Source organism: Mobula birostris, chromosome 13, assembly GCF_030028105.1.
Source record: "Mobula birostris isolate sMobBir1 chromosome 13, sMobBir1.hap1, whole genome shotgun sequence".
NCBI classification, from domain to species: domain Eukaryota; kingdom Metazoa; phylum Chordata; class Chondrichthyes; order Myliobatiformes; family Myliobatidae; genus Mobula; species Mobula birostris.
This window is the reverse complement of record NC_092382.1, coordinates 103,695,559-103,720,796: the sequence shown is the minus strand read 5'-3', so window position 1 is coordinate 103,720,796 and position 25,238 is coordinate 103,695,559. Positions and strand designations below refer to the sequence as shown.

Genomic DNA, 25,238 nt, shown 5'->3' with positions numbered 1-25,238 from the left:
GAACCATGCTAGCAAACCTACCTGCAAGGATATTGCTCCCCTTCGAGTTCAGGTGCAACCCATCCAATCTGTACAGGTCCCACCTTCCCCAGAAGAGATGCCAATGATCCAAAAATCTAAAATCCTGCTCCCTGCACCAACTCCTCAGCCACGCATTCAACTGCCACCTCCTCCAATTCTTACCATCACTGTCACGTAGCGCTTGTAACAATCCTGAGAAGGCCACCCTTGAGGTCCTGTTCTTCAGCCTTCTGCCTAGTTCCCGAAACTCACACTTCAGAACCTCATCCTTCTTCCTGCCTATGTCGTTGGTCCCAACATGTATCACGACTTCTGGTTGCTTTCTCTCTTGTACCAGGATGTCGTGCACCCGATCAGAGACATCCCGGACCCTGGCACCCGGGAGGCAACAAACCATGCGGGTGTCCTTCTCACGTCCACAAAATCTCCTGTCTGCTCCCCTGACAAAAGAGTCTCCAATGACGACAGCTCTCCTCTTCTCCGTCCCACCTTTCTGCACCACAGGGTCAGACTCAGTGCCGGAGGCCCTGCAACCGTGGCTCACACCTGATCGGTCGTCCCCGCCAATAGTATCCAGGACGGTAAACTTATTATTCAGGGGAATGGCTACATGGGTGTTCTGCACTACCTGTCTGCTCACCTTCGCTTTCCCCCCTCTGAATGTCACCCAACGACCTGCGTCCGACAGCCTAGGTGTGACTACCTCCTGGTAGATCTCATCTATGACTGCCTCATTCTCCCTTATGAGTCGAGGGTTATCCAGCTGCTGCTCCAGATTCCTTAGGCCATTTAGAACGGAGTTGAGGAAAACATTTTCACCCAGAGAGTGGTGGATATATGGAATGCTCTGCCCCAGAAGGCTTTGGAGGCCAAGTCTCTGGATGCTCTCAAGAAAGAGATGGATAGAGCTCTTAAAGATAGCGGAATCAAAGTTTATGGGGATAAGGCAGGACCTGGATACTGATTGTGGACACTTTCCTGAGACCCTTCTCTCGTTACAGTGATGTCTGCTCCGCTGGGGGTGTCAGATGCCTGAACATTTGGTATGGGGGTTTGTAAGGAGTGGTGCGGGTCTTCCGAAGGCAGTCAGAGTCATTATTTAATAGTCTATTTCAGTACTGGGTGCCAATGGGTCACTTGCCGGTATGGAGAGTTGGGGATTAAGTCCCGTGACAGCTTTCGCTCCAGCCTCAGTCTTCTCTGTTTCAGGCTGCTGTATCTCATTTCTCGTTGGAGGTTGGTGTCTTTTAGCCACCAACTTCCGTCGTTTAAAACGACTTAGCATGTAATTAGGATCCCAATTTGGGTCGCCGTCCCCACTTAGGGTGGCGTCCTCCCAGTACTGGATTGGTCTCAAATTGAAACATCCCCCAGGCAGCCAATCCCCATGTGACCACTCATACAAATCACTGCTGTATGTCACCGTCTAGCTATCATCTGCGGTCTCTCTGATTACCATATCCACCGGAGATCCCGGCGGGACAAAGGAGTCTCCTATTTGCTGGCGGTGCCGTTTTATCTTTCTCATCTTTTTTTTTGTCGGTCTTTTTCTTTACCTACCTGTAGTTGAGTGTTCAAAGGCTTCCTGTTACCTCCTGAACTCTTCGGTTTCTTCGCAGGATCAGCGCTATCGACTGCTCGCACTTCCTGTTTTACCTGTTTAGGATTTAAATTTCAGTTAAGACAACACAAAGTTTCTTTGTACACACACTCGATACACAATGATCGCTCACTGCTGGGTTTAACACTGTTACGCCGCGCACTCACTTACTTCCCCCAAAAGCTTACCTACAGCGCTCACCGGTGTTTAGAATTTTCTCGGCAGTTCCTCCTTTCCTTATCTTACAAAGAAACCACAGAAACCATAGAAAAACGACAGCACAGTAACAGGCCTTTTGACCCTTCTTGGCTGTGCCGAACCATTTTCTGTCTAGTCCCACTGAGCTGCACACGGGATATATCCCTCCATATAACTCCCATTCATGTATCCGTCCAATTTATTCTTAATGTTAAAAAGAACCCACATATACCACCTCGTCTGGCAGGTCATTCGATACTCCCACCACTCTCTGTGTGAAGAAGCCCCACCAATGCTCCCTTTAAACTTCCCCCCCCTCATTCTTAACCCATGTCCTCTGTTTTTTTTCTCCCCCTGCCTCAGTGGAAAAAGCCGGCTTGCATTCACTCTATCTATACCCATCATAATTTTATATACCTCTATCAAATCTCCCCTCATTCTTCTACGCTCCAGGGAATAAAGTCCTAACCTATTCAACCTTTCTCTGTAACTGAGTTTCTCAAGTGCCGGCAACATCCTTGTAAACCTTCTCTGCACTCTTTCAACATTATTTATATCCTTCCTGTAATTTGGTGACCAAAACTGAACATAATACTCAAGATTCGGCCTCACCAATACCTTATACAACCTCAGCATAACATTCCAGCTCTTACACTCAATACTTTGATTAGTAAAGGCCAATGCACCAAAAGCTCTCTTTACGACCCTATCTACCTGTGACGCCACTTTTAGGGAAATTTGTATCGGGATTCAAGATCCCTCTGTTCCACTGTACTCCTCAGTGCCTTACCATTAACCCTGTATGTTCTCCCTTGGTTTGTCCTTCCAACGTGCAATAACTCAGACTTGTCTGTATTAAACTCCATCTGCTATTTTTCGGCCCATTTTTCCAGCTGGTCCAAGTCCCTCTGCAAGCTCCGAAAACCTTCCTGATTGTCCACTACACCTCCGATCTTTGTATCATCGGCAAATTTGCTGAGCCAATTTACCACATTATCGTCCAGATCATTGTTGTAGATGACAAATAACAATGGACTCAGCACCGATCCCTCTGGCACACCACTAGTCACAGGTCTCCACTCGGAGAAGCAATTCTCTACCACCACTCTTTGGCTACTTCCTTTGAGCCAATGTCTAATCCAATATACCACCTCTCCATGTATACCTAGCGACTGAGTTTTCCTAACTAACTTCCCATGCGAGACGTTGTCAAAGGTCTTACTGAAGTCCATGTAGACAATATCCACTGCCTTCCCTTCATCCACTTGCCTGGTAACCTCCTCGAAGAACTCCAATAGATTGGTCAAACATGACCTACCACGCACAAAGCCATTTTGACTCTCCCTGATAAGTCCCTGTCTACCTAAATGCTTGTAGATTCTGTTTCTTAGTACTCCCTCCAATAACTTACATATTACCGACCTTAAACTTACCGGACTATAATTTCCCAAATTACTTTTCGATCCTTTTTTAAACAACGGAACAACATGAACCACTCACCAATCCTCCGGCACCTCACCCGTAGACAGCGACATTTTAAATATTTCTGCCAGGGCCCCTGCAATTTCAACACTAGTCTCCTTCAAGGTCCGAGGGAACACCCTGTCAGGTCCCGGGGATTTATCCATCTTAATTTTCCTGAAGACAGCAAGCACCTCCTCCTTTTCAATCTGTACAGTTTCCATGATCTCACTACATGTTTCCCTTAATTCCATAGACTTCATGCCAGTTTTCTTAGTAAATACTGACGCAAAAAAAAAATATTTATGATCTCCCCCATTTCCTTTGGTTCCGCACATAGCCGACCACTCTGATCTTCAAGAGGACCAATTTTATCCCTACCAATCCTTTTGCTCTTAATATTCCTGTAAGAGCTCTTTGGATTATCCTTCACTTTGACTGCCAAGGCAACCTCATATTTTCTTTTAGCCTTCCTGATTTCTTTCTTAAGTATTTTCTTGCACTTCTTATACTCCTCCAGCACCTCATTTACTCCCTGTTTCCTATACACGTCATACAACACCCACTTCTTCATTATCAGAGTTGCAATATCCCTTGAGAACCAAGGTTCCTTATTCCTATTCACTTTGCTTCTAATCCTGACAGGAACGTACAAACTCTGCAATCAAAATTTTCCTTTGAAGGCTTCCCATGGACCACATGTGTTCCAGAGAACAACCTGTCCCAATCAACGCTTTTTAGATCCTTTCTCATTTCTTCAAATTTGGCCTTCTTCCAGTTCAGAATCTCAACCCTAGGACCAGCTCTATCCTTGTCCATGATCAAGTTGAAACTAATGGTGCTACGATCACTGGTACCAAAGTGCTCCCCTACACAGACTTCCGTCACTTGTCCTAACTCGTTTCATAACAGGAGATCCAATATTGCATCCCCTCTAGTTGGCCCCTCTATATATTGATTTAGAAAACTTTCCTGAACACATTTTACCAACATTAAACCATCTAGACCCCTAACAGTATGGGAGTCCCAATCAATGTATGGAAAATTCAAGTACCCTACCACCACGACTTTATGTTTCCTGCAGTTGCCTGCTATCTCTCTGCAGATTTGCTCTTCCAATTCTCGTTAACTATTGGGTGGTCTCTAATACTATCCCACTAATGTGGCCATACCTTTCCTGTTTCTCAGCTCCACACATAAGGACTCAGTAGACAAGCCCTCTAATCTGTCCTGCCTGAGCTCTGCTGTTATATTTTCCCTAACAAGCAATGCTACTCCCCCACCTTTCATTCCTCTACCTCGATCACATCTGAAACATCGAAATCCTGGAATATTAAGCTGCCAGTCCTGCCCCTCCTGTAGCGAAGTTTCACTAATTGCTATAACGTCATAATTCCTCGTGTCAATTCACGCCGTCTCACCTAACCGCCTTCCCCGCAATACTCCTAGCATTGAAATATATACACCTCAGAAGATTTTTACCACCACTCACAAAATTCCTATTAGCGGATTTGCTTGAACTTTTAGCATCATTTATTTTCACCCCAGCCACCCTGTCAGCTCTGGCATTCTGGTTCCCATCCCCCTGCAAATCTAGTTTAAAGCCTCCCCAATAGCACAAACAAACTTCCCTGAAAGGAATCGGTCCCTCTGTAGTTCAAGTGTGACCCGTCTCTCTTGTACAGGTCTCACCTGCCCAAAACAGGTCCCAGTGATCCTGCCTCTGCCCCCTACACCAGTTACTCAGCCACTTCTTCATCTTCCAGTGCATCCTGTTCTTACCCTCACTGGCACGTAGCACAGGTAGCAATCCTGAGATTACCACCCTTGAGGTCCTGCTTTTCAACTTCCTACCAAGCTCTCTATACTCACTCTCCAGGACCTCCTCACTCTTCCTTGCTATGTCATTGGTACCAATGTGCACGCACGACATCTGGCTGATCACCCTCCCACTTCAGAATGTCATGCAGTCGATCAGAGACATCCTTGACCCTGGCACCCGGGAGGCAACAAACCATCCTCGATTCCCTGTCACGACCACAGAACCTCCTATCTGCACCTCTAATGTTCGAGTCCCCTATCACTACCGTTGTCCTCTTTTTCCACCGTCCCTTCTGCACTGCAGAGCCAGACTCAGTGTCAGAGATCCGACTACTGCAGCTAGTCTTCTTAGCGGTAGCCTTCCTTTAAAAAAACATCAGTCCCACTTTCAGCTAGGACGTGTGTTTTTTGAATCTTCTCCTCGGCCGAACCCCAGGACGTCGGCATCGGCCGACGCCAGGGGGCCGGAATAAATTTCTCCTCGAAATGGGAGGGAGAGGAGCCAGAGGTCGTGGTACATAGAGGTGCCAATAGCATTGGTAGGAAAAGGGAAGAGGTCCTGAAAGGATAGGACAGCGAGTTCGGAAGGGAGTTGAGAAGAAGGATAGAAAAGGTAGTAATCTCGGGATTACTGCCTGTGCCACATGACAATGAGAGTAGAAATGCAATGAGGTGGAGGATAAATGTGTGCCTGAGGGATAGGAGCAGGGGGAACGATTTAAAGTTTATGGATCATTGGGACCTCTTTTGGCGCAGGTGTGAACTGTACAAAAAGGACGTGTTGCACTTGAATCCTAGGGGGACCAATATCCTGGCGGGGGGATTTGCGAAGGCTACTGGGGAGATATTAAACTACATTGGTTGGAGGGTGGGTGTGGTAGGAATCAAATTGAAAATACTAGGAGGGAGCAGGTTAGTTCACAAATAGACAAAGCTAGTAGGGAGTCTGTGAGGGAGGATAGACAGGGGACAGAGTACGGGAACACTCAGACCGAAGGTATAGGGGAAAAAGAAGAAAAGGAAAAATAGAGAACAACGACCTTTGCACAATTAGGGATACACAGAAGAGTAAGAGGTGGAGATTTTCTTAAATGCTAGGAGCATTGTAAGAAAGTTGGATGAGCTTAGAGCATAGATCGATACCTGGAAATACGATGTTGTAGCTATTAGTGAAACATGGTAGCAGGAGGAGTACGATTGGCAACTAATATTCCTGGATTTCTTTGCTTCAGGTTTGATAGAATAGGAGGGAAAAAAGGGGGATGTGTTGCATTGCTTGTAAAAGAAAATATAATAGTGGTGCTCCGGCAAGATAGATTAGTGGACTCGTCTAGGGATGCTATTTGGGTGGAATTGAGGAATCGGAAAGGTGTGGTGACTCTTATACGGGTGCATTATAGACCGCATAATGGGGAGCGAGAAGTGGAGGAGCAAATTTGTGAGGAGATAGTAGTAAGCACAAGGTTGTGATTGTGGGGGATTTTAATTTTCCACACATTGACTGGAAAGCCCGTTCTGTAAAAGGGCTGGATGTTTTGGAGTTTGTAAAATGTGTGCAAGACAGTTTTTTGCAGCAATACATAGAGGTACCAACTAGAAAAGGGGCAGTGTTGGATCCCCTGTTAAGGAATGAGATAGGGCAGGTGACGGCGGTATGTGTTGGGGAGCACGTCGGGTCCAGTGATCACAATACCATTAGTTTCAATATAATTATGGAGAAGGATAGGACTGCACCAGGGTTGAGATTTTTGATTGTAGAAAGGCTAACTTTGAGGAGATGGGAAAGGAATTAGAAGGAGTGGATTGGGGCAATTTGTTTATGGGAATGATGTAATAGAGAAATGGAGGTTATTTAAAGGTGAACGTTTGAGAGTACATGATCTTTATGTTCTTGTTAGGTTGAAAGGAAAGGTTAAAAGTTTGAGAGAGCCATGGTTTTCAAGGGATATTGGAAAGTTGGTTCGGAAAAAAAGAGAAAGATCTACAATAAATATAGTCAGCTTGGAGTAAATGGGGTGCTCGAGTAATATAGAGAATGTAAAACGAATCTTAAGTAGTAATTAGAAAAAGCTAATAGAAGATATGAGGCTGCTTTGGCAAGTAAGTTCAAAATAAATCCAAAAGGGCTCTACAGTTATAATAATAGCAAATGGATAATGAGGGATAAAATTGGTCCCTTAGAGAATCAGAGTGGGCGGCTATGTGCGGAGCCAAAAGAAATGGGGGATATTTTGAACAACTTATTTTCTTTGGTATTCACTAAGGAGAAGGATATTGAATTGTGCAAGGCAAAGGAAACAAGGGCTAGTTATGGGAAGTAATGATTAAAAAGAGGAATTACGGGCACTCTTTAGGAATATAAAAGTGGATAAGTCTCCGGGTCCGAACAGGATTATCCATAGGACCTTGAGCGAAGTTAGTGTGGAAATAGAAGGGGCTCTGACAGAAATACCTCAAATGTCATTTGAAAAGCGGATGGTGCCGGAAGATTGGCGTGTTGCTCATGATGTTCCATTGCTTAAAACAAGTGTTCTAATATTAAACCTAGAAATTATCGGCCTGTGAGTTTGTCGTCAGTGTTGGGTAAATTGCTGGAAAGTATTTTTAGAGATGGTATATATAATAACCAGGATAGACCGGGTCTGATTAGGAACAGTTAACATGGATTTGTGCGTGGGAAGTCATGTTTGACAAATCTTAATGATTTTTTTGATGAGGTTACTCGGAAAGTTGATGAGGGTAAAGCGGTGGGAGTTGTCTATATGGACTTCAGTAAGGCCTTTGACAAGGTTTCACACGGAAGGTTAGTTAGGAAGGTTCAATCGTTAGGTATTAGTATTGAAGTAGAAAAATGGATTCAGCAGTGGCTGGATGGGAGACGCCAGAGAGTGGTGGTGGATAACTGTGTGTCAGATTGGAGGACGGTGTCTAGTGTTGTGACTCAGGGATCTGTACTGGGTCCAATGTTGTTTGTCATATATATTAATGATCTGGAAGATGTTGTGGTAAATTGGAATAGTAAATATGCAGATGATACTAAGAAAGGTAGAGTTTGGACAATGAAGTAAGTTTTCAAAGCTTGCAGTGACATTTTGATCATTTAGAAGTGGATCGAAAGATGGAAGATTGAGTTTATTGCTGAATTTGGTGCTATATTTTGGTAGTACTAATCAAAATAGGAATTCATGAGAAATGGCAGGGCACTGCAGAATGCAGTAGAGCAGAGGGAACTAGGAATAAAGGTGCATGTTCCCTGAAGGTGGAACCTGATGTGGATACGGGAGTGAAGAAAGCTTTTGGTATGCAGTTCTTTATAAAGCAAAACATTGAGTACAGGAGTTGGGATGTAAATTTGAAATTGTATATGGCATTTGTGAGTCCGCATTTGGAGTATTGTGTACAGTCGGTTTACCGAATTATAAGAAAGATGTCAATAACAATGAGAGAGTACAGAGGAGGTTTACTAAAGTGCTGCCTGGGTTTCATCTCCTGAGTTACAGAGAAAGGTTGCACAAGTTAGGTGTTTATTCTTTGGAGCGTAGAAGGTTGAGGGGGGACATGATAAAGGTATTTAAAGTTATGAGGGGAATAGATAGAATTGACGGGGACAGACTTTTTCCATTGAGAGTAGGGGGAGATTCAAACAGGAGGACATGAGATGAGAGTTAAAGGGCAAACGTTTAGGGGTAACATGAAGGGGAACTTCTTTACTGAGAACGTGGTAACTGTGTGGAACGAGATTCCAGTAGAAGTGGTAGAGGCAGGTTAGATATTGTCATTTAAGGAACAAAATCGATAGGTATATGGACAGGAAAGGAATGGAGGGTTATGGTCTGAGTGCATGTTGGTTGGACTAGGTGAGAGTAAGCGTTCGGCACGGACTAGAAGGGCCGAGATGGCCTCTTTCCCTGATGTAATTGATATATGGTTATATGGTTATACGTGTGGTGGTAATAATCTTCGGAGGGGTGTCTATTTTACTGATGACACCAAGACAGGTGGAGGAGCAGGAGGTGTTGAAGAAACGGAAAAGTTGCAGAGGGACATGGTCAGTTTTGGAGAGTGGGCAAACAAATGGCAGATGAGATACTATATCAGGAAATTGTCGCGGGAAAGGAATACTCGGACCCGGAGGGAGAATGCCGTGGAAATTTCTTTATTTGTCACATGATATCATGGGGAGTCCAGCACCTAAAAGCGGGATCCTGGAACTCCCTCAAACAAGAAAACTCAGTCATATTTATACATCAGTTGTACGTGACTAGAGACACATAGTTGGATTTTTTTTTACTGAAGTAAAGGTCACGGGACTCAGGACATTGTATGACCAGATAATTCCTTATTTGAACATTTGTCGAGCATTTTCAGCGAAGCCGCAAAAATATGTTCTTGAGCAGCAACTGAAGTGTTAGATCTCAAAGCATATAGCAGGCCAGCTGGCTCAAACGCAGACACTTAGAAATTCTCAGAACAAAGAAGGACAGATGCAGTTATTTTTAGATCTCGGTTGCGAGGCACATTTCAGTCACACAGAGTAAATTAGTTACAGGCAAGTGATTGTGGACTTCGAATTCACATTTTAAAACAAATCATTAGCTCCCTCAATGACCATTACAATGCAAGGCCTTGATATTTTCTTCGAAGAAAATGTACGGCTGTACGTTTTTGAAAAATAAATAATCGGGCAGATTATTATTTAGATTGGGGGAAAAAGAATCAAATATCGGAAATGCAAAGGGACCTGGGTGTCCTCGTGCAGGACACCCTAAAGGTTAACCGACAAGTTGGATCGGCAGTGAGGAAAGCAAATGCCATGAAATCTATGGAATTGAGGGAAACAAGTCGTGAGATCATGGAAACTGTACAGATTGAAAAGGAGGAGGTGCTTACTGTCATGAGGAAAACGGATAAATCTCCGCGACCTGACAGACTGTTCCCTCGGACCCTGAAGGAAACTAGTGTTGAAATTGCAGGGCCCATGGCAGAAAAATTTAAAATATTGCTGTCTACTTGGTAAATACAGACGGGAAAAAAAAAAAAAAAAACTTTTTAAGATCTCCCCCATTTTCTTTGGTTCCGCACTTAGCCGACCACTCTGATCTTCAAGAGGACCAATTTTATCCCTTACAATCCTTTTGCACTTAATATACCGGTAAAAACTCTTTGGATTATCCTTCCCTTTGACTGCCAAGGCTACCTCATGTCTTCTTTCAGCACTGCTGATTTCTTTCTTAAGTATTTTCTTGCACTTCTTATACTCCTCAAGCACCTGTTTCACTCCCTGTTTCCTATACATGTCATACAAAGCCCTCTTATTCTTTATCAGAGATGCAATATCCATTGAGAACCAAGGTTCCTTATTCCTAATCACTTTGTCTTTAATCCTGACAGGAACATACAAACTCTGCACTCTCAAAATTTCTCCTTTGAAGGCTTTCCACCTACCGATCACGTCTTTGCCAGAGAACAACCTGTCCCGGTCCACGCGTATTAGATCCTTCCTCATTTCTTCAAATTTGGCCTTCTTCCAGTTCAGAATCTCAACCCTAGGACCAAATCTATCCTTCTCCATGATCAAGTTGAAACTAATGTTGTTATGATCACTGGAACCAAAGTGTTCCCCTACACAGAATTCCGTCACGTGTCCTAACTCGTTTCCTCACAGGAGATCCAATATTGCATCCCCGCTAGTTGGTCCCTCAATATTGATTTAGAAAACTTTCCTGAACACATTTTACAAACTCTAAACCATCTAGGTCCCTAACAGTATGGGAGTCCAAATCAATATATGGAAAATTAAAATCGCCTACCACCACAAATTTATGTTTCCTGCAGTTGCCTGCTATCTCTCTGCAGATTTGTTCTCCCAAATCTCGTTGACTATTGGGTGTTCTGTAATACAATCCCACTAATGTTGTAATACCTATCCTGTTTCTCAGGTACACACATAAGAACTCAGTAGGCAAGCCCTGTAATCTGTCCTGCCTGAGCACTGCTGTAATATTTTCCCTAACAAGCAATGCTACTCCCTTACCTTTCGTTCCTCTGTCTCGATCACATCTGAAACATCGGAACCCTGCAATATTAAACTGCAGTTCTTCCCCCTCCTGTAGCCAAGTTTCACTAATTGCTGTAACGTCGTAATTCCACGTGTCAATCCACGCCCTCAACTCATCCGACTTCCCCGCAATACCCCTAGCATTGAAATATATACACCTCGGACGATTTTTACCATCACTCACAACCTTTCTATTCGCGGATTTTCTTGAACTTTTAGCATCATTTATTTTCACACCAGCCACACTGTCAGCTCTGGCACTCTGGTTCTCATCCCCCCGCAAATCTAGTTTATAGCCTCCCCAATAACACTAAAAAACCTCCCTGAAAGGATATTGGTTTCCCTGTAGTTCAAGTGTAACCCGTCTCTCTAGTACAGGTCCCATATGCCCCAGAAGAGTTCCCAATGATCCTGAAATCTGAAATCCTGCCCCCTACACCAGTTCCTCAGCCACTTGTTCATCCTCCAGAGCATCCTATTCTTACCCTCAGTGGCACGTAGCACAGGTAGCAATCCTGAGATTACCACCCTTGAAGTCCTGTTTTTCAACTTCCTACCAAGCTCTCTATACTCACTCTCCAGGAACTCTGCACTCTTCCTTGCTACGCTATTGATACTGATGTGTATAACGACGTCTGGCTGATCACTCTCCCACTTCAGAACGTCATGCAAGCGATCAGAGACATCCTTGACCCTGGCACCCGGGAGGCAACAAACCATCCTAGATTCTCTGTCACGACCACAGAACGTCCTAACTGCACCTCTAACTATCGAGTCCCATATCACTACCGCTCTCCTCTTTTTCGATCTTCCTTGCTGCACTGCAGTGTCAGACTCAGTACCAGAGATCCGGCTACTGCAGCTTGTCCCAGGTAAGTCATCCCCCCAACAGTATCCAATGCGGTACACTTGTTGTTGAGGAGAATGACCACTGGAGAACCCTCCCTGCCTGCCCTTTCCTCTTCCCTCGCCCGACAGTGACCCAATTTGGGGTCCTTTGCTCCTTTGGTGTAACCACCTCCCTGCAGCTACTATCTACAACCTTCTCATTCTCCCGAGTGATCCGGAGGTCATCTAGCTCCTGCTCCAGTTCCCAAACGCGGTTTGTTAGAAGCTGCAGCTGGATGCACTTCTTGCTGGTATCGTTGTCAGGGACACCGGGACACCGGAGGGCTCCCTGACATCCCACATCCTGCAAGAGGAGCATTCCAACATCCTGCCTGGCATATAGTTGACAAACATGACAGATCCCTCCACAGACCACGCCCCGCCCACGGTGAACACGTAAACGCGTGGGTTCCTATCTGAGAATCGAACTTCAACGCTAAATATTTGCCACTATTGCCAAGGCAATTGTATATCCAGTCTGCCATCCGTCCCAACGTCTCTATCAAAGCGATTAAAATCTTTCTACCATCGAGACCTCATCAGTTTTCCACAAGCAAATTAGTCAGACAGATCTCCTTGGGCTCGACATCATCCTCCCGAGCAGGCTACCGTCTGAGCCCTTGTTAATAACCTTGTTCAAGCCTTTGTACGGGACATCTACTACCAGTGCCCGATCAGTCCTCCCAAGTCAAATCAGCACGTCAACTCTCCCTGGGTGTCACGCCATCTAGCATCTCCCTCCCCATTCTGTCTTCTACTCAGCCTACTTTCCCGTCTCCTTCCAGGTTCACCGCTCTACTCCTTCTCTATATCTCCCTGCGTCCCTCTCTTCCCTCTTCCAGACCGATCTACCATCTGGGACCTTGATAATGGACTTGCTACCAAGCCATCTCTCATCCTTCTATGCTCCAAAGAGAAAAGTCCCAGCTCTGCTAACCTTGCCTCCTGCTTGCCATTATTAGTCGGGTTACTGAATTCAAAAGTCAGTAAGTTATGCCAGAAATTTATAAAGATCTCTAGTTAAGCTGAATCAGGCGTACTGTATACAGTTCTGGTCACCCCATTATTGGAAGGACGCCAAGGCCTTGGATAACCTCCGGAGAAGCTTAACGGGATTCTGCCAGGTTTCGATGTCATGTGTTACATAGAAACATAGAAACATAGAAAATAGGTGCAGAAGTAGGCCATTCGGCCCTTCGAGCCTGCACCGCCATTTATTATGATGATGGCTGATCATCCAACTCAGAACCCCGCCCCAGCCTTCCCTCCATACCCCCTGATCCCCGTAGACACAAGGGCCATATCTAACTCCCTCTTAAATATAGCCAATGAACTGGCCTCAACTGTTTCCTGTGGCAGAGAATTCCACAGATTCACCACTCTCTGTGTGAAGAAGTTTTTCCTAATCTCGGTCCTAAAAGGCTTCCCCTCTATCCTCAAACTGTGACCCCTCGTTCTGGACTTCCCCAACATCGGGAACAATCTTCCTGCATCTAGCCTGTCCAATGCCTTTAGGATCTTATACGTTTCAATCAGATCCCCCCTCAATCTTCGAAATTCCAACGAGTACAAGCCCAGTTCATCCATTCTTTCTTCATATGAAAGTCCTGCCATCCCAGAAATCAATCTAGTGAACCTTCTCTGTACTCCCTCTATGGCAAGGATGTCTTTCCTCAGATTAGGGGACCAAAACTGCATACAATACTCCAGGTGTGGTCTCACCAAAGCCTTGTACAACTGCAGTAGGCTCCTGGAACCAGTTCATAAGCTTTAAGCACAGTCTGTTTTACTGTCCCATATTCAGATGCATCATCAACTGATAGTGCAGAATAATATTCCTTTTATTTCTCCTCGTCTTACATTCTCTCTCTTTCTCTTTCAGACGGCGAGACATCCACATACACAGCGCTGAACTTCGGGAAAGACGGTGAGTATGAAGATCCTCTCATCGCTCGGGACCCGCCGGTCTGTCAGTGACTGCACAGGCAGGTCAGAGTTCACATTAGCGACGTCACACTGAAGGAGTCACGTGTCATGCGCACAAGTATTCAAGTTTCTATGAATCTGCTGCAATCACCTCCCCTGCCAGCTCCCTCCGTAGACGGGCCGCTGTCTGAGTGGAAAAACAAAGTTGTCACTCAAGTCCCCAGTTTTATCACCTTCTGCTATCATGTTATCCCTGAGCGCTCTGGTTCTCGGTTCTCCAAACCGAGAGAAAAGTGACTCTGCACGTTCACCTAGTCTGTGCCCCATGTCCCCTGTGGTTTTATACAAGTCTGTAAAGTCAGCTCTGCGCTCCATGGTATGAAATGCCAACCTACCTGACTTATCTTCATAATTCAGTCACCAAGGTCCCGGCAATATCCTCGTAAATCTCCTCCGCACTCTCTGCAGCTCAGTGGCATCTTCTCCAGACAAGGAGGACGGAAATGGAACATTGTACTCCAAGTGTGGCCTCACTGAGTCATGTTCAAAGCAACGTGACCTCCTTACTCCTGTACTCATTGCCCTGACTGATGGAGGGGAGGGCTTCAGACGCCTTCTCCACCGCCCTGTCTATCTGTGACTTCACACTCTGGGTCCCTTTGCTCTGCACCACTCCCCAGTGTCCCTGTCTACCTGTGACTCCACTTTCAGAGAACAGTGTCCCTGTACCCCTGGGTCCCTCTGTTCCACAGCACTCCCCAGTGTCCCTGCGTACCTGAAACTCCTCTTTCAGGGAACCGTGTCCCTGTACACCTGGGTCCCTCTGTTTCACAACACTCCCCAGGGACCCTGACTACCTGTGACTCCACTTTCAGGGAACCGTGTCCCTGTACCCCAGGGACCCTCTGTTCTACAACACACCTCAGTGTCTCAGTCCACATGTGACTCCACTTTCAGGGAACAGTGTCCCCGTACCCCTGTATCCCACTGTTCTACAACACTCCCCAGGGTCCCTGCCGACCTGAGACACCACATTCAGGGAACCTTGTCCCTGTACCCCTGGGACCGTCTGTTCAACAACATTCCCCAGGGGCCCTGTCTACCTGTGACTCCACTTACAGTGAACCCTGTACGTGTACCCCTGGGTCCCTCTGTTCTATAACATTTCCCAGGTTTCTTCCCGTTCACCGTGTAAGTTCTGCGCTGTTATTTGTCTTCCTCAAACACGATAGCTCAAAACTAGTTGCATATGTTCCTGCATGGCGCTCGTCCCCGGCTAATCGAGATCCCACTGTCAGGGAAAACTGCCTTCACTTTTCACCACACCACCGATGTTAGTGTTGCCTGCAGGCTTGTCAACCGCATCTTATATATTCTGCTGTAAATGGTCGATATAGTTGAAAAACAAAAACACTGGTCCCACATCCGACCCCCCGGTGAACAGCGCTCGTGACGGGCTTTCAGTCTGAGAAACGAGCTACAACCTTAGACCTTTTCTCCTATCGCCGAACCAATTGTATATTCAGTCAACCATCCCTCCCAGCGTCGCACACCATCTCCCAGAGCGGTATACCATCTGAGAACTTATTAAAATCTCTGTATATTGCAACTACAACCCCGTCCTGACCAATCTTCCGCAAAAAAAAGGAAAAAAAAAACACCTGTCATTTGCTTCCCACTTCTCGCTTCTATTCTCCCCAGCTTCCGACCCCCGCAGAGTTTCATAGTCATAGTTATAGTGTTACTTTATTGATCCCGGGGGAAATTGTTTTTTGTTGCATTTGCTCCATAAATAATAAATAGTAATAGAACCATAAATAGTTAAATAGTAGCATGTAAATTATGCCAGTAAATTATGAAATAAATCCAGGACCATCCTATTGGCTCAGGGTGTCTGACCCTCCAAGGGAGGAGTTGTAAAGTTTGATGGCCACAGGCAGGAATGACTTCCTATGACGCTCTGTGTTGCATCTCGGTGGAATGAGTTTCTGGCTGAATGTACTCCTGTGCCCACCCAGTACATTATGTCGTGGATGGGAGGCATTGACCAAGATGGCATGCAACTTAGACAGCATCCTCTTTTCAGACACCACCATCAGAGAGTCTAGTTCCATCCCCACAACATCACTGGCTTTACACCAGCCTAACCACCATGAACTCTTCCTGCACATCCTGCTGCCTCGGTAAAGCAGCCAGCATCATCAAAAAACAACTCCACCCACCCCGAACATTCTCTCTTCTGCACCTTCCCATCGGAGGGAAGATGGGAGAGCATGTCTGACCGGGCTCAGAGACAGCTTCTACACCACTGTGATCCGCTACTATGATAAGATGTAAACTTGACCGCGCAATATACCTCCTCGTGGCCTTTGCCTGCTTGCACTGTATTTTCCCTGTAATTGTGACACGTTTCTGCATTCTGTTATTGTTTCACCTTGTTCTACTCCAATGAAGTGACCTGTACCTATGGAATTTTCTGGGATCTGTCCTGTCTGCGATGTATATAATTTATCTGGATGACAGTGTAGATGGGTGGTTGGTACGGTTACAGATGATACGGAGATAGGTAGTATAGTGGATTGTGCAGAAGAGCTGTAAAGAGTTCCGCGGGATACTGATCAGTTTCGGATATGGGTTGGAGAAATGGCAGATGGAGTTTAACCCGGAGAAACGGAAAAATTTGCACCTTGGTAGGTCAAATGCAAAGAGATATCACAGTACTACAGCCAAGATCCTAAACATTGTTGGCTGGCAGACGGATCTTGGGGTCCAGTATCATTGTTCATGGACATGTTTTCTGATAGGGTGGTGAAGAATGCGGATATCATGCTTGCCATTATACTATTATTTAGGGCAATGAGTTCAAAATTCTGGAGATCATATTGCAATTTTATAAAAATCTCTAGTTAGGCTGAAGCAGGCTTATTGTATAGAGTTCTACTCACCCTATTATCGGAAGGATGTCAAGCCCTTGAGCAGCGTCCGGAGAGGTTTAACAGGATGCTGCCTGGTCTCGCTGATTTGAGGGATTGGACAATTCGGTTGCTTCCTATGGAGTGGAGGGAGATGAGGGGAAATCTGACGGCAGTTCATAAGATCATAAGACACATCGGCGGCCTCGGCAGACGTTGCCTTTTCCTCAAAGATGAAATGTCTAATATCACAGGGAATGCATTCGGAACATTATAATCCTCTCCTGTGCTATAAGGGTTGGTCTGTGTTCTATGTGTGACAATATAAAACCAATTTACTAACTCTACGAGGCAAGACATACTAAGGCACAAAGACCTACTGAGATTTCCATCCAAGTCATTGCCACAGACATCAGAAGTCGTGCGTATCATCACCAGTTGCAGAATTCCAAGAAGCAATCGCTGCCCGCTTAAGCCAAATCTTAACAAAAAAATCCCAAATTCACAGTTCGCTGTGAATTACAGAAATCGCAATCATGTAAATGAAGTTCCCATGAGAGGAACGTTTTTCAAATGCCCGTCTAATGTCAAGTGGTTAATCTCTACAGACTTGCGCGTCCAACCCATGATCCCCTTCTATGTCGGCAGGAAACGGTCCTGGATTTAACTGTGTCCTGTCCCTCTGCATTTGACTTCCCGGAGCTCAAAGCCTCCCTCTTACCCGGATTAAATTCGGTCTGCCATTTCTCCACCGATCTGCAAATGATCCACATCCCACTGAATCCATCAGCGATGTTCTACACTTTCCACAACCCTACCAATCTTTGTGTCGTCAGCAATTTTAACAACCGCCCATCTCCATTTTCATCCAGTTCATCAGACCCATCACAAACACTGGACGACCCGCTTGTACATGCAAACTATATTCAACCTTGAGGTTCATTAAAAAAATGTTATTTAGATTTACTTATTTATTGAAAAACAATGCGGATTAGGCACTTACGATGCTTCGGGCGCCGCTGCCTGCTAATTACCTGACTATAATCCTGGCCGAATCACTATAAAATTTATAATCAGCAATTAACCTATCAACCGGTACGTCTGTGCACTGTGAGAGAAAACGGGAGCACTAGGTCGAAAACTAGCCGTTCACGGTTAAGAGGAACATACTCCTTGCAGTCAGTAGCGGGAAGTGACTGTAAACCACTATGTTACCGTACCGCTCTTCCTGTTGCAAGCAGCCACGAAACTAATAAACACAATGGAAGACGAAATTCCCCAAAATCTGTTAATCCCCATAAAACTGCAATATATCCCATTTGTGAAAAAGGAACAAATCTCCTCCTCCTCTCTCTCTCCCAGTGTTTTCTCCCCTCACTTTCCTACTCTTTCGCTATCACTCTCGCACATCCCACTCGCCCTTCACTCATAACATCGTTCCCTCTTCTCACGCCGCCACCCCTCTCCCCTTTCTCTTCCCGTTTTCGTTCCCACATTCTCTCCCATTTTACCACCCTTCTCCCGCTCCGCACACTCTCTCACATTTTCCCGCTTTTTCTCCCAGACGGTCCGAGCTCAACGTACTCAGTGCTGAACTTTCGGAAAGAGGAAGATCTCGTCCATGAGTATGACGATCCTCCCATTGCCTCGGGACCCGCCGAACTGTCAGTGACTCCACAAGCAGGTCAGAGTTCACATTAATGACGTCACTGTAAAGGAGTCACGTGCTATGCGCACAAGTGTTCAAATTCCAATGCATCTGCATCGTCCGCCTTCTCTGGCAGTTCGTTCCATAGACGGACGGCCATCTGGGTAAAATGGAAAACGTTGTAACTCTGGTCTCCAGTTACATCACCTTTGCTATCATCTTATCCCTGAGCGTTCTGGTTCTCGATTCTCCAAACCTAGAGAAAAGTGACTCTGCGCATTCACCTAGTCCGTGCCCCATGTCCCCTGTGGTTTTATACAACTTTTTTTAAGGTCAGCTCTAACCTACCTGACATCTTCATAATTCAGTCACCTAGGTCCCGGCAATATCCTGGTAAATCTCCTTAGCACTCTCTGCAGCTCAGTGGCATCATCTTCAGAGAAGGAGGACGGAAACGGAACACCGTACTCCAAGTGTGGCCTCACTGAGTCATGTTCACTGAAACGTGAACTGCCTACTCCTGTACTCACTGCCCTGACTGATAAAGGGCAGCAGGTCAGATTCTCCATCACCTTGTCTATCCGTGACTTCACACTCAGGGGACCGTGCACGTCTAGCCCTGGGTCCATTTGCTTTCCTACACTCCCCAGTGTCCCTGTTTACCTGCGACTCCACTTTCAGGAAAGAATGTAACTGTACCCCTGGGTCCCTCCGTTCTATGACATTTCCTAGGTATCCTCCCGTTCACTATGTAAGTTCAGCGCTGTTGTTTGTCTTCCTGAAATACGATAGCTCAAACTTAGTTGCATATGCTTCTGCTCGGCGCTCGTCCCCGCTAATCGAGACACCACGGCAAGAGAAAACTGCCTTCACTCTTCACTACACCACCGACGTCCAGTCAACCATTCCTCCCATCGTCGCACGCCATCTCGCAGAGCGGTATACCATATATGGTATTAATGATATATTCTGCCATCATATTTGACCTACCGAAATTAGCCACCTCACACTTACCTGCTTTGAACTCCATCTGCCATTTCTCAGTCCAGTTTTGCATCCGATCAATATCCCACAGTAACCTCTGACAGACCTCCACGCTATCCATAACATCTCCAACCTTTGTGTCAACAGCAAATTTGCTAACTCATCCCTCCACTTCCACCTGGTGGTCATTTATAAAAATATTACAAAGTTTTTTGAACCTTTCGTAAGCTCCTCTTTTCTTCTTGACTAGATTTACAACAGCCTTTGTACACCACGGAACTAGTACCTCACCATTCTTTCCATGTCTCATTGGAACGTACGTACTCAGAACCCCACACAAATATGCCCTGAACATTTGCCAACTTTCTTCCGTACGTTTCCCCGAGATCACCTGTTTCCAACTTATCTTCAAAATTCCTGCCTGAAAGCCTCATATTTCTCTTACTCTAATTAAACATTTCCCAAATTTGTCTGTTCCTATCCCTCTCCAATGCTGTGGTAAAGGAGATAGAATTGTGATCACTATCTCGGAAATGCTCTCCCACTGAGAGACCTGACACCTGGCCAGGTTAATTTCCCAATATCAGATAAAGTACAGCCTCTCCTATTGTAGGCCTATGTACATATTATGTCAAGAAACACTACTGAACACACCTAACAAATCGTACCCCATCTAAACCCCTCACTCCAGGGATATGTCAATCATTGTTTTGGGCAATTCAAATCTCCTACCACAACAACCCTGCTATTATTGCTCCTTTCCAGAATCCGTCTCCGTATCTTCTCCTCGATGTCCCTGTTAATATTGGGTGGTAGATAAAAAAAAAAACACCCATTAGAGTTATTGATCCCTTCCTATTCCTAACTTCCACTCACACAGATTCCGTAGACAACCCCTCCATGACTTCCTCCTAATCTGCAGCCGTTACCCTATCTCTGATCAACAGTGCCACGCACTGATCTATTTTGCCTCGCTCCCTGTCCTTCCTGAAACATATACAACCTGGCACCTGAAGTAGCCATTCCTGCTCCTGCACCATCCAACTCTCTGCAATGGCCACAACATCGTAGTTACAAGTTCTGATCCATGCTCTAATCTCCTCCGCTTTATTCACAATGCACCTCGCGTTAATTTTGACACATCTCAACCCATTGGTCAGAGTGCGTCCCTTCTCTATCATCTGCCTATCCTCCATTTAGCACTTTCCCCATGTTTTCTCTGTTTGTGAGCAAACCTTTGTTTCCTGCATCACTTCAGTTTGGTTCTCAACCTCCAGCAATTCCAGTTTAAACTCTCCCCAATAGTCTTAGCAAACCGTTCCGCAGAATATTGGGCCCCCTCGGATTCAAGTGCAACCCTTCATTTTTGTGCAGTTAACACCTGCCCCAGAAGAAGTTCCAGTGATCCGGAAGTATAAATCACTGCCCCCAGCTCCAATCCCTCAGTCACTCAGTTATCCTCCACCTCATTTTATTCCTATACTCACTGTCACGTGGCGCAGGGAGTAATCCCGGCATTACTACCTTTGAGGTCCTGTTTCTCAACTTCTTTGTGAAGTTAAGAAACGGCAAGGTTAAAAAGACACTAATAGCAGTTATATACGGGCCTCCAAACAGCAGCCGGGATGTGGACTCCACGTTACAGCTAGTAATAGAAAGAAAGCGTGTGGAAGAGAATTGTCAGGATATTCATGAGGGATTTCAATATTAAAGTGGGGAAGTCAGGGAGGTACTGGATCACAGGAGAGACTGTTTATAGAATGCCCACGGGATGGCTTTTTGGATCAACTTGTCCATAAGCCCATCAGAGGATCAACTGTTTTAGACTGGGTGCTGTGTAATGAACCTGAGGCGATTAAGTTCAGTTTCAAATTTGAAAAGCAGAATTTGGTGTCAGGTGTGTCAATATTTCAGAGGAACAAATGAAATTACAGTGGCATGAGAGAGGAACTGTCCGAAGTCTTCTAGATTAACACTCCTTACTGGGGTATTGCAACCTCCTCCTCATCAGGGAGTTCAGAAGGGGAAGAGACTCTCCTTCCCTGGGTACAGCTCCGCACCCCACCAATGTTCCCTGCTGTCCTTTCATCCTTTGGGGTACCATAGGGACCTTTTGAGGGCCAGACAAGGCTCCTTTCATTAAATGATAACAGCAGAATTGCAATGCAGTACATACACAGCACCCTAAACACATATCATCGCCACTGAAACTATTCCATGCGTTACCCAGCCTCGCCAGCCAGAAAAAAATAACACTTTTTTATCTCCCACCACTTTTTTCCCGAAGCAAAATTCTTGAACAGTTTCTCTATCTTTCTAATGTCCTCTATCTTCACTTTTATGTGCTGATCAGTTATATTTTCAGAGGCATCGGGGATACAGGTGCAACATTAGTTCCCTAGTAACGCACAGACCCCTCCTTCTTAGGCTAATACTTCTTCTCCACTTTCCTGTTTCTTTGTATTTGCTTCCCACGTTGTTAGGTAATCAATCAATCCCACCCCCAATATGATTATCGCCACTACTTCCTTCATATGAGTCCTCTATTGAGCATATATTTTGTTAATAATCTGTCACCATGTATATAACATGCGGTGCAGGTTAAAATAAATTTATGTTCCGGTCTCTCACTAACACTTTGTTCTTGGTTCTCAGAGCCGTTCCTCTCTCTCTCTCTCTGGGAAGATTTGACCTGTTCGGTATTTTATTTCGTCCTTGTCGTGGTGCAACCGACGCCTGCTGACATGTGTTCAGTCAGGTCTCTTCTTCACCTTAACGGCTGTATGGGTCATCATCCGCCTGGGAGAGAAAGAGTCTTTATTTACCGATCTCTCATTTATTCTGTCTACCGGCTTAATGGATGCATGTTACCTTCAGTTAAAGGTGCCTGGGTTAACTGGACCCTCTCATATAATTTCCCTGCCCCCTGACACAATGCTTGTGCGTATTTTAGTGTTTTCCTATCATTGTATATTAGCACTACTTTTTTCTGTTGTCATGGGAGGCTCAGTTCCTGCTGTCATAGGCAGCCCCATCAATATTTAATGAGGGGTAAGTCCTGTATTTCTATCCTTCTGATTTCACATCGCGTACATTACTAAGGGCATTGCCTCTTGCCGTCCGAGACCGTTTTGCTGACAATAATTTGTCAAAGTCGCTTTTATTTCACCGTTTCCTCTTTCCACCATACCTGAGGGCTGAGGCTGGTAGCAGATATGCAATTTCTAATAGAACCCCAAGTCTTCCTTCAGTCCCTGTGCTAATTTATTTGTAAAACGGGTTCCCCTGTCGCTATTTACCCTAGGGGAATTCCAAACCTAGGTATAATGTCTTTCATAAATATGTTCACCACAGTTATTACATCATTCTTCCCAGTTGGATAGCCCTCCTCCCATCTGAAAAACCATGTCCACTATTACCAATATATACGTAAACCTCCATTTAGCAGGCATATGTACAAATTCAATTTGCAGGGCCGTTTAAATAACGGTGTACAACCCGATCAGCGATGGATCCAAGGGGATATCGGTTTGTGTATCCAGAACGGGCTTGCCCACAGGAGGCAAAGAGTGGTTGTAGACGGGTCATATTCTGCATCAAGGTCGGTAACCAGTGAAGTGCCTCATGGATCTGTTCTGGGATCCTTACAGATCCTGACAGATTAGCCATGATCAGAAAGAATGTAGGTGCTAGCACGATGGGATGAATGGCGGACTCTTGCACCTATTATCTATTGTCTATTGTCTATTGTCTTACTCTTCGTGATTTTTATACATGACCTGGATGAGGAAGTGGATGGGTGAGTTAGTAGGTTTGTTGATGACACAAAGGTTGGAGGTGTTGAGGATAGTGTAGATTGCTGTCAGAGGTTACAACGGGACATTGATAGGATGCCAAACTGGGCTGAAAAGTGGCAGATGGAGTTTACCCCACATTAGTGTGTGATGGTTTATTTTGGCAGGTCAAACATCACGGCAGGATATAGCATTGTTTGTAAGAGTCTTGGCTGTGTGGAGGATCAAAGAGATCTTGGGGTCCGAGTCCATCGGGCATTCAAAGCAGCTGCTCAGGTTAACTCTGTGGTTAAGGAGGCGTACGGTGTATTGGTCTTCAACAATCGTGGAATTGAATTTAGGAGCCGAGAGATAATGTTCTAGCTATATAGGACTCTGGTCAGACCCCACTTGGAGTACTGGGCTCATTTCTGGTCATCTCACTACAGGAAGGATATAGAAACCACAGAAGGGGTGCAGAGGAGATTTACAAGGATGTTGCCTGGATTGGGGAGCATGCCTTACGAGAATAGGTTGAGTGAACTCGGCCTTTTCTCCTTGGAGCGACGGAGGATGACAGTTGACCTGACAGAGATGTATAAGGTGATGAGAAGCATTGATCGTCTGGATAGTCAGAGGCTTTTCCCCAGGGCTGAAATGGTTGCCACAAGGGGACACAGGTTTAGGGTGCTGGGGAGTAGCTACAGAGGAAATGTCAGGGGCATGTTTTTTACTCAGAGAGTGGTGAGTGCGTGGAATGGGCTGTCTAGTATGGGTAAGCCTGGTAATTTCTACGGTAGGGACATGTTCGGCAAAACTTTAGGGACCTGTATTGTGCTGTTGGTTTTCTGTTTCTATGCTCCTATCTCATCCCGTCCCGGCGATTTATCCAACTTGATGCTTTCCAAAAGCTCCAGCACATCCTCTTTCTTAATATCTCCATGCTCAAGCTTTTCAGTCTGCCTCAAGTCATTACTACAGCAACCAAGATTCTTTTCCACAGTGAATACTGAAGTAAAGTATTCATTAAGTACCTCTGCTATTTCCTCCGGTTCCATACACGCATTCCCACTGTCACAGTTGACAGGCCATGCTCTTTCACGTCGAATCATCTTGCTCTTCACATATTTGAAGAATGTCCTGGTGGGTTCCTTAATCCTGCCCGCCAAGGCCTTCTCATGGCCCCTTCTGTGTCTCCTAATTTCCCTCTTAAGCTCCTTCCTATTTGCCTTATAATCATCTCGATCTCTAACATTACCTAGCGCTAGAAACATGGAAACATAGAAAATAGGTGCAGGAGTAGGCCATTCGTCCCTTCGAGCCTGCATCGCCATTCAGTACAATCATGGCTAATCATCCAACTCAGAACCCTGTACCTGGCTTTTCTCCATACCCCGTGATCCCTTTAGCCAGAATGGCCATATCTAACTTCCTCCTAAATATAGCTAAACAACTGGCCTCAACTGTTTCTTGTGACAGAGAAATCAGCAGATTCACACTCTCTCTGTGAAGAAATTTTCCCTCATATCGGTCAGAAAAGGATTCCCCTTTATTCTTAAACTGCGACGCCTCATTCTGGACTTGACCAACATCGGGAACAATTTTCCTGCATCTAGCCTGTCCAATCCCTTTAGAATTTTATACGTTTCAATAAGATCCCACCTCAATCTTTTAAATTCCAGTGAGTATTAGACCAGTCGATACAGTGTTTCATCATATGAAAGTCCTGCCATCCCAGGAATCAATCTGGTCAACCTTCTTTGTACTCTCTCTATGGTAAGGATGTATTTCCTCAGATTAGGGGACCAAAACTTCACACAATACTCCAGGTGTTGCCTTCCCAAGGCCTTGCACAAACTCAGAAGTACCTCCCTGCTCCTGTACTCAAATCCTCTAGCTATGAATGCCAGGATACCATTCGCCTTTTTCACAGCCTGTTGAGACCTGC

At 45.4% G+C, this 25,238-nt stretch overlaps 1 protein-coding gene across 2 annotated transcripts in view; it reads left to right on the top strand.

Annotated features, from left to right (window-relative positions):
- The window catches only part of LOC140207250 (killer cell lectin-like receptor subfamily B member 1B allele C), a 119,574-nt gene that overhangs the window by 27,750 nt on the left and 66,586 nt on the right, over window positions 1-25,238 (top strand). Inside the window, exons 4-5 of one of the 2 annotated variants that reach the window (XM_072275694.1) lie at window positions 13,930-13,974; window positions 18,450-18,569. In XM_072275694.1, coding sequence (XP_072131795.1) covers window positions 13,930-13,974; window positions 18,450-18,569 — 165 coding nt within the window. Of the gene's footprint in view, window positions 1-13,929; window positions 13,975-18,449; window positions 18,570-25,238 lie in introns of those variants that run through there. The other variant, XM_072275693.1, reaches the window with a different exon arrangement.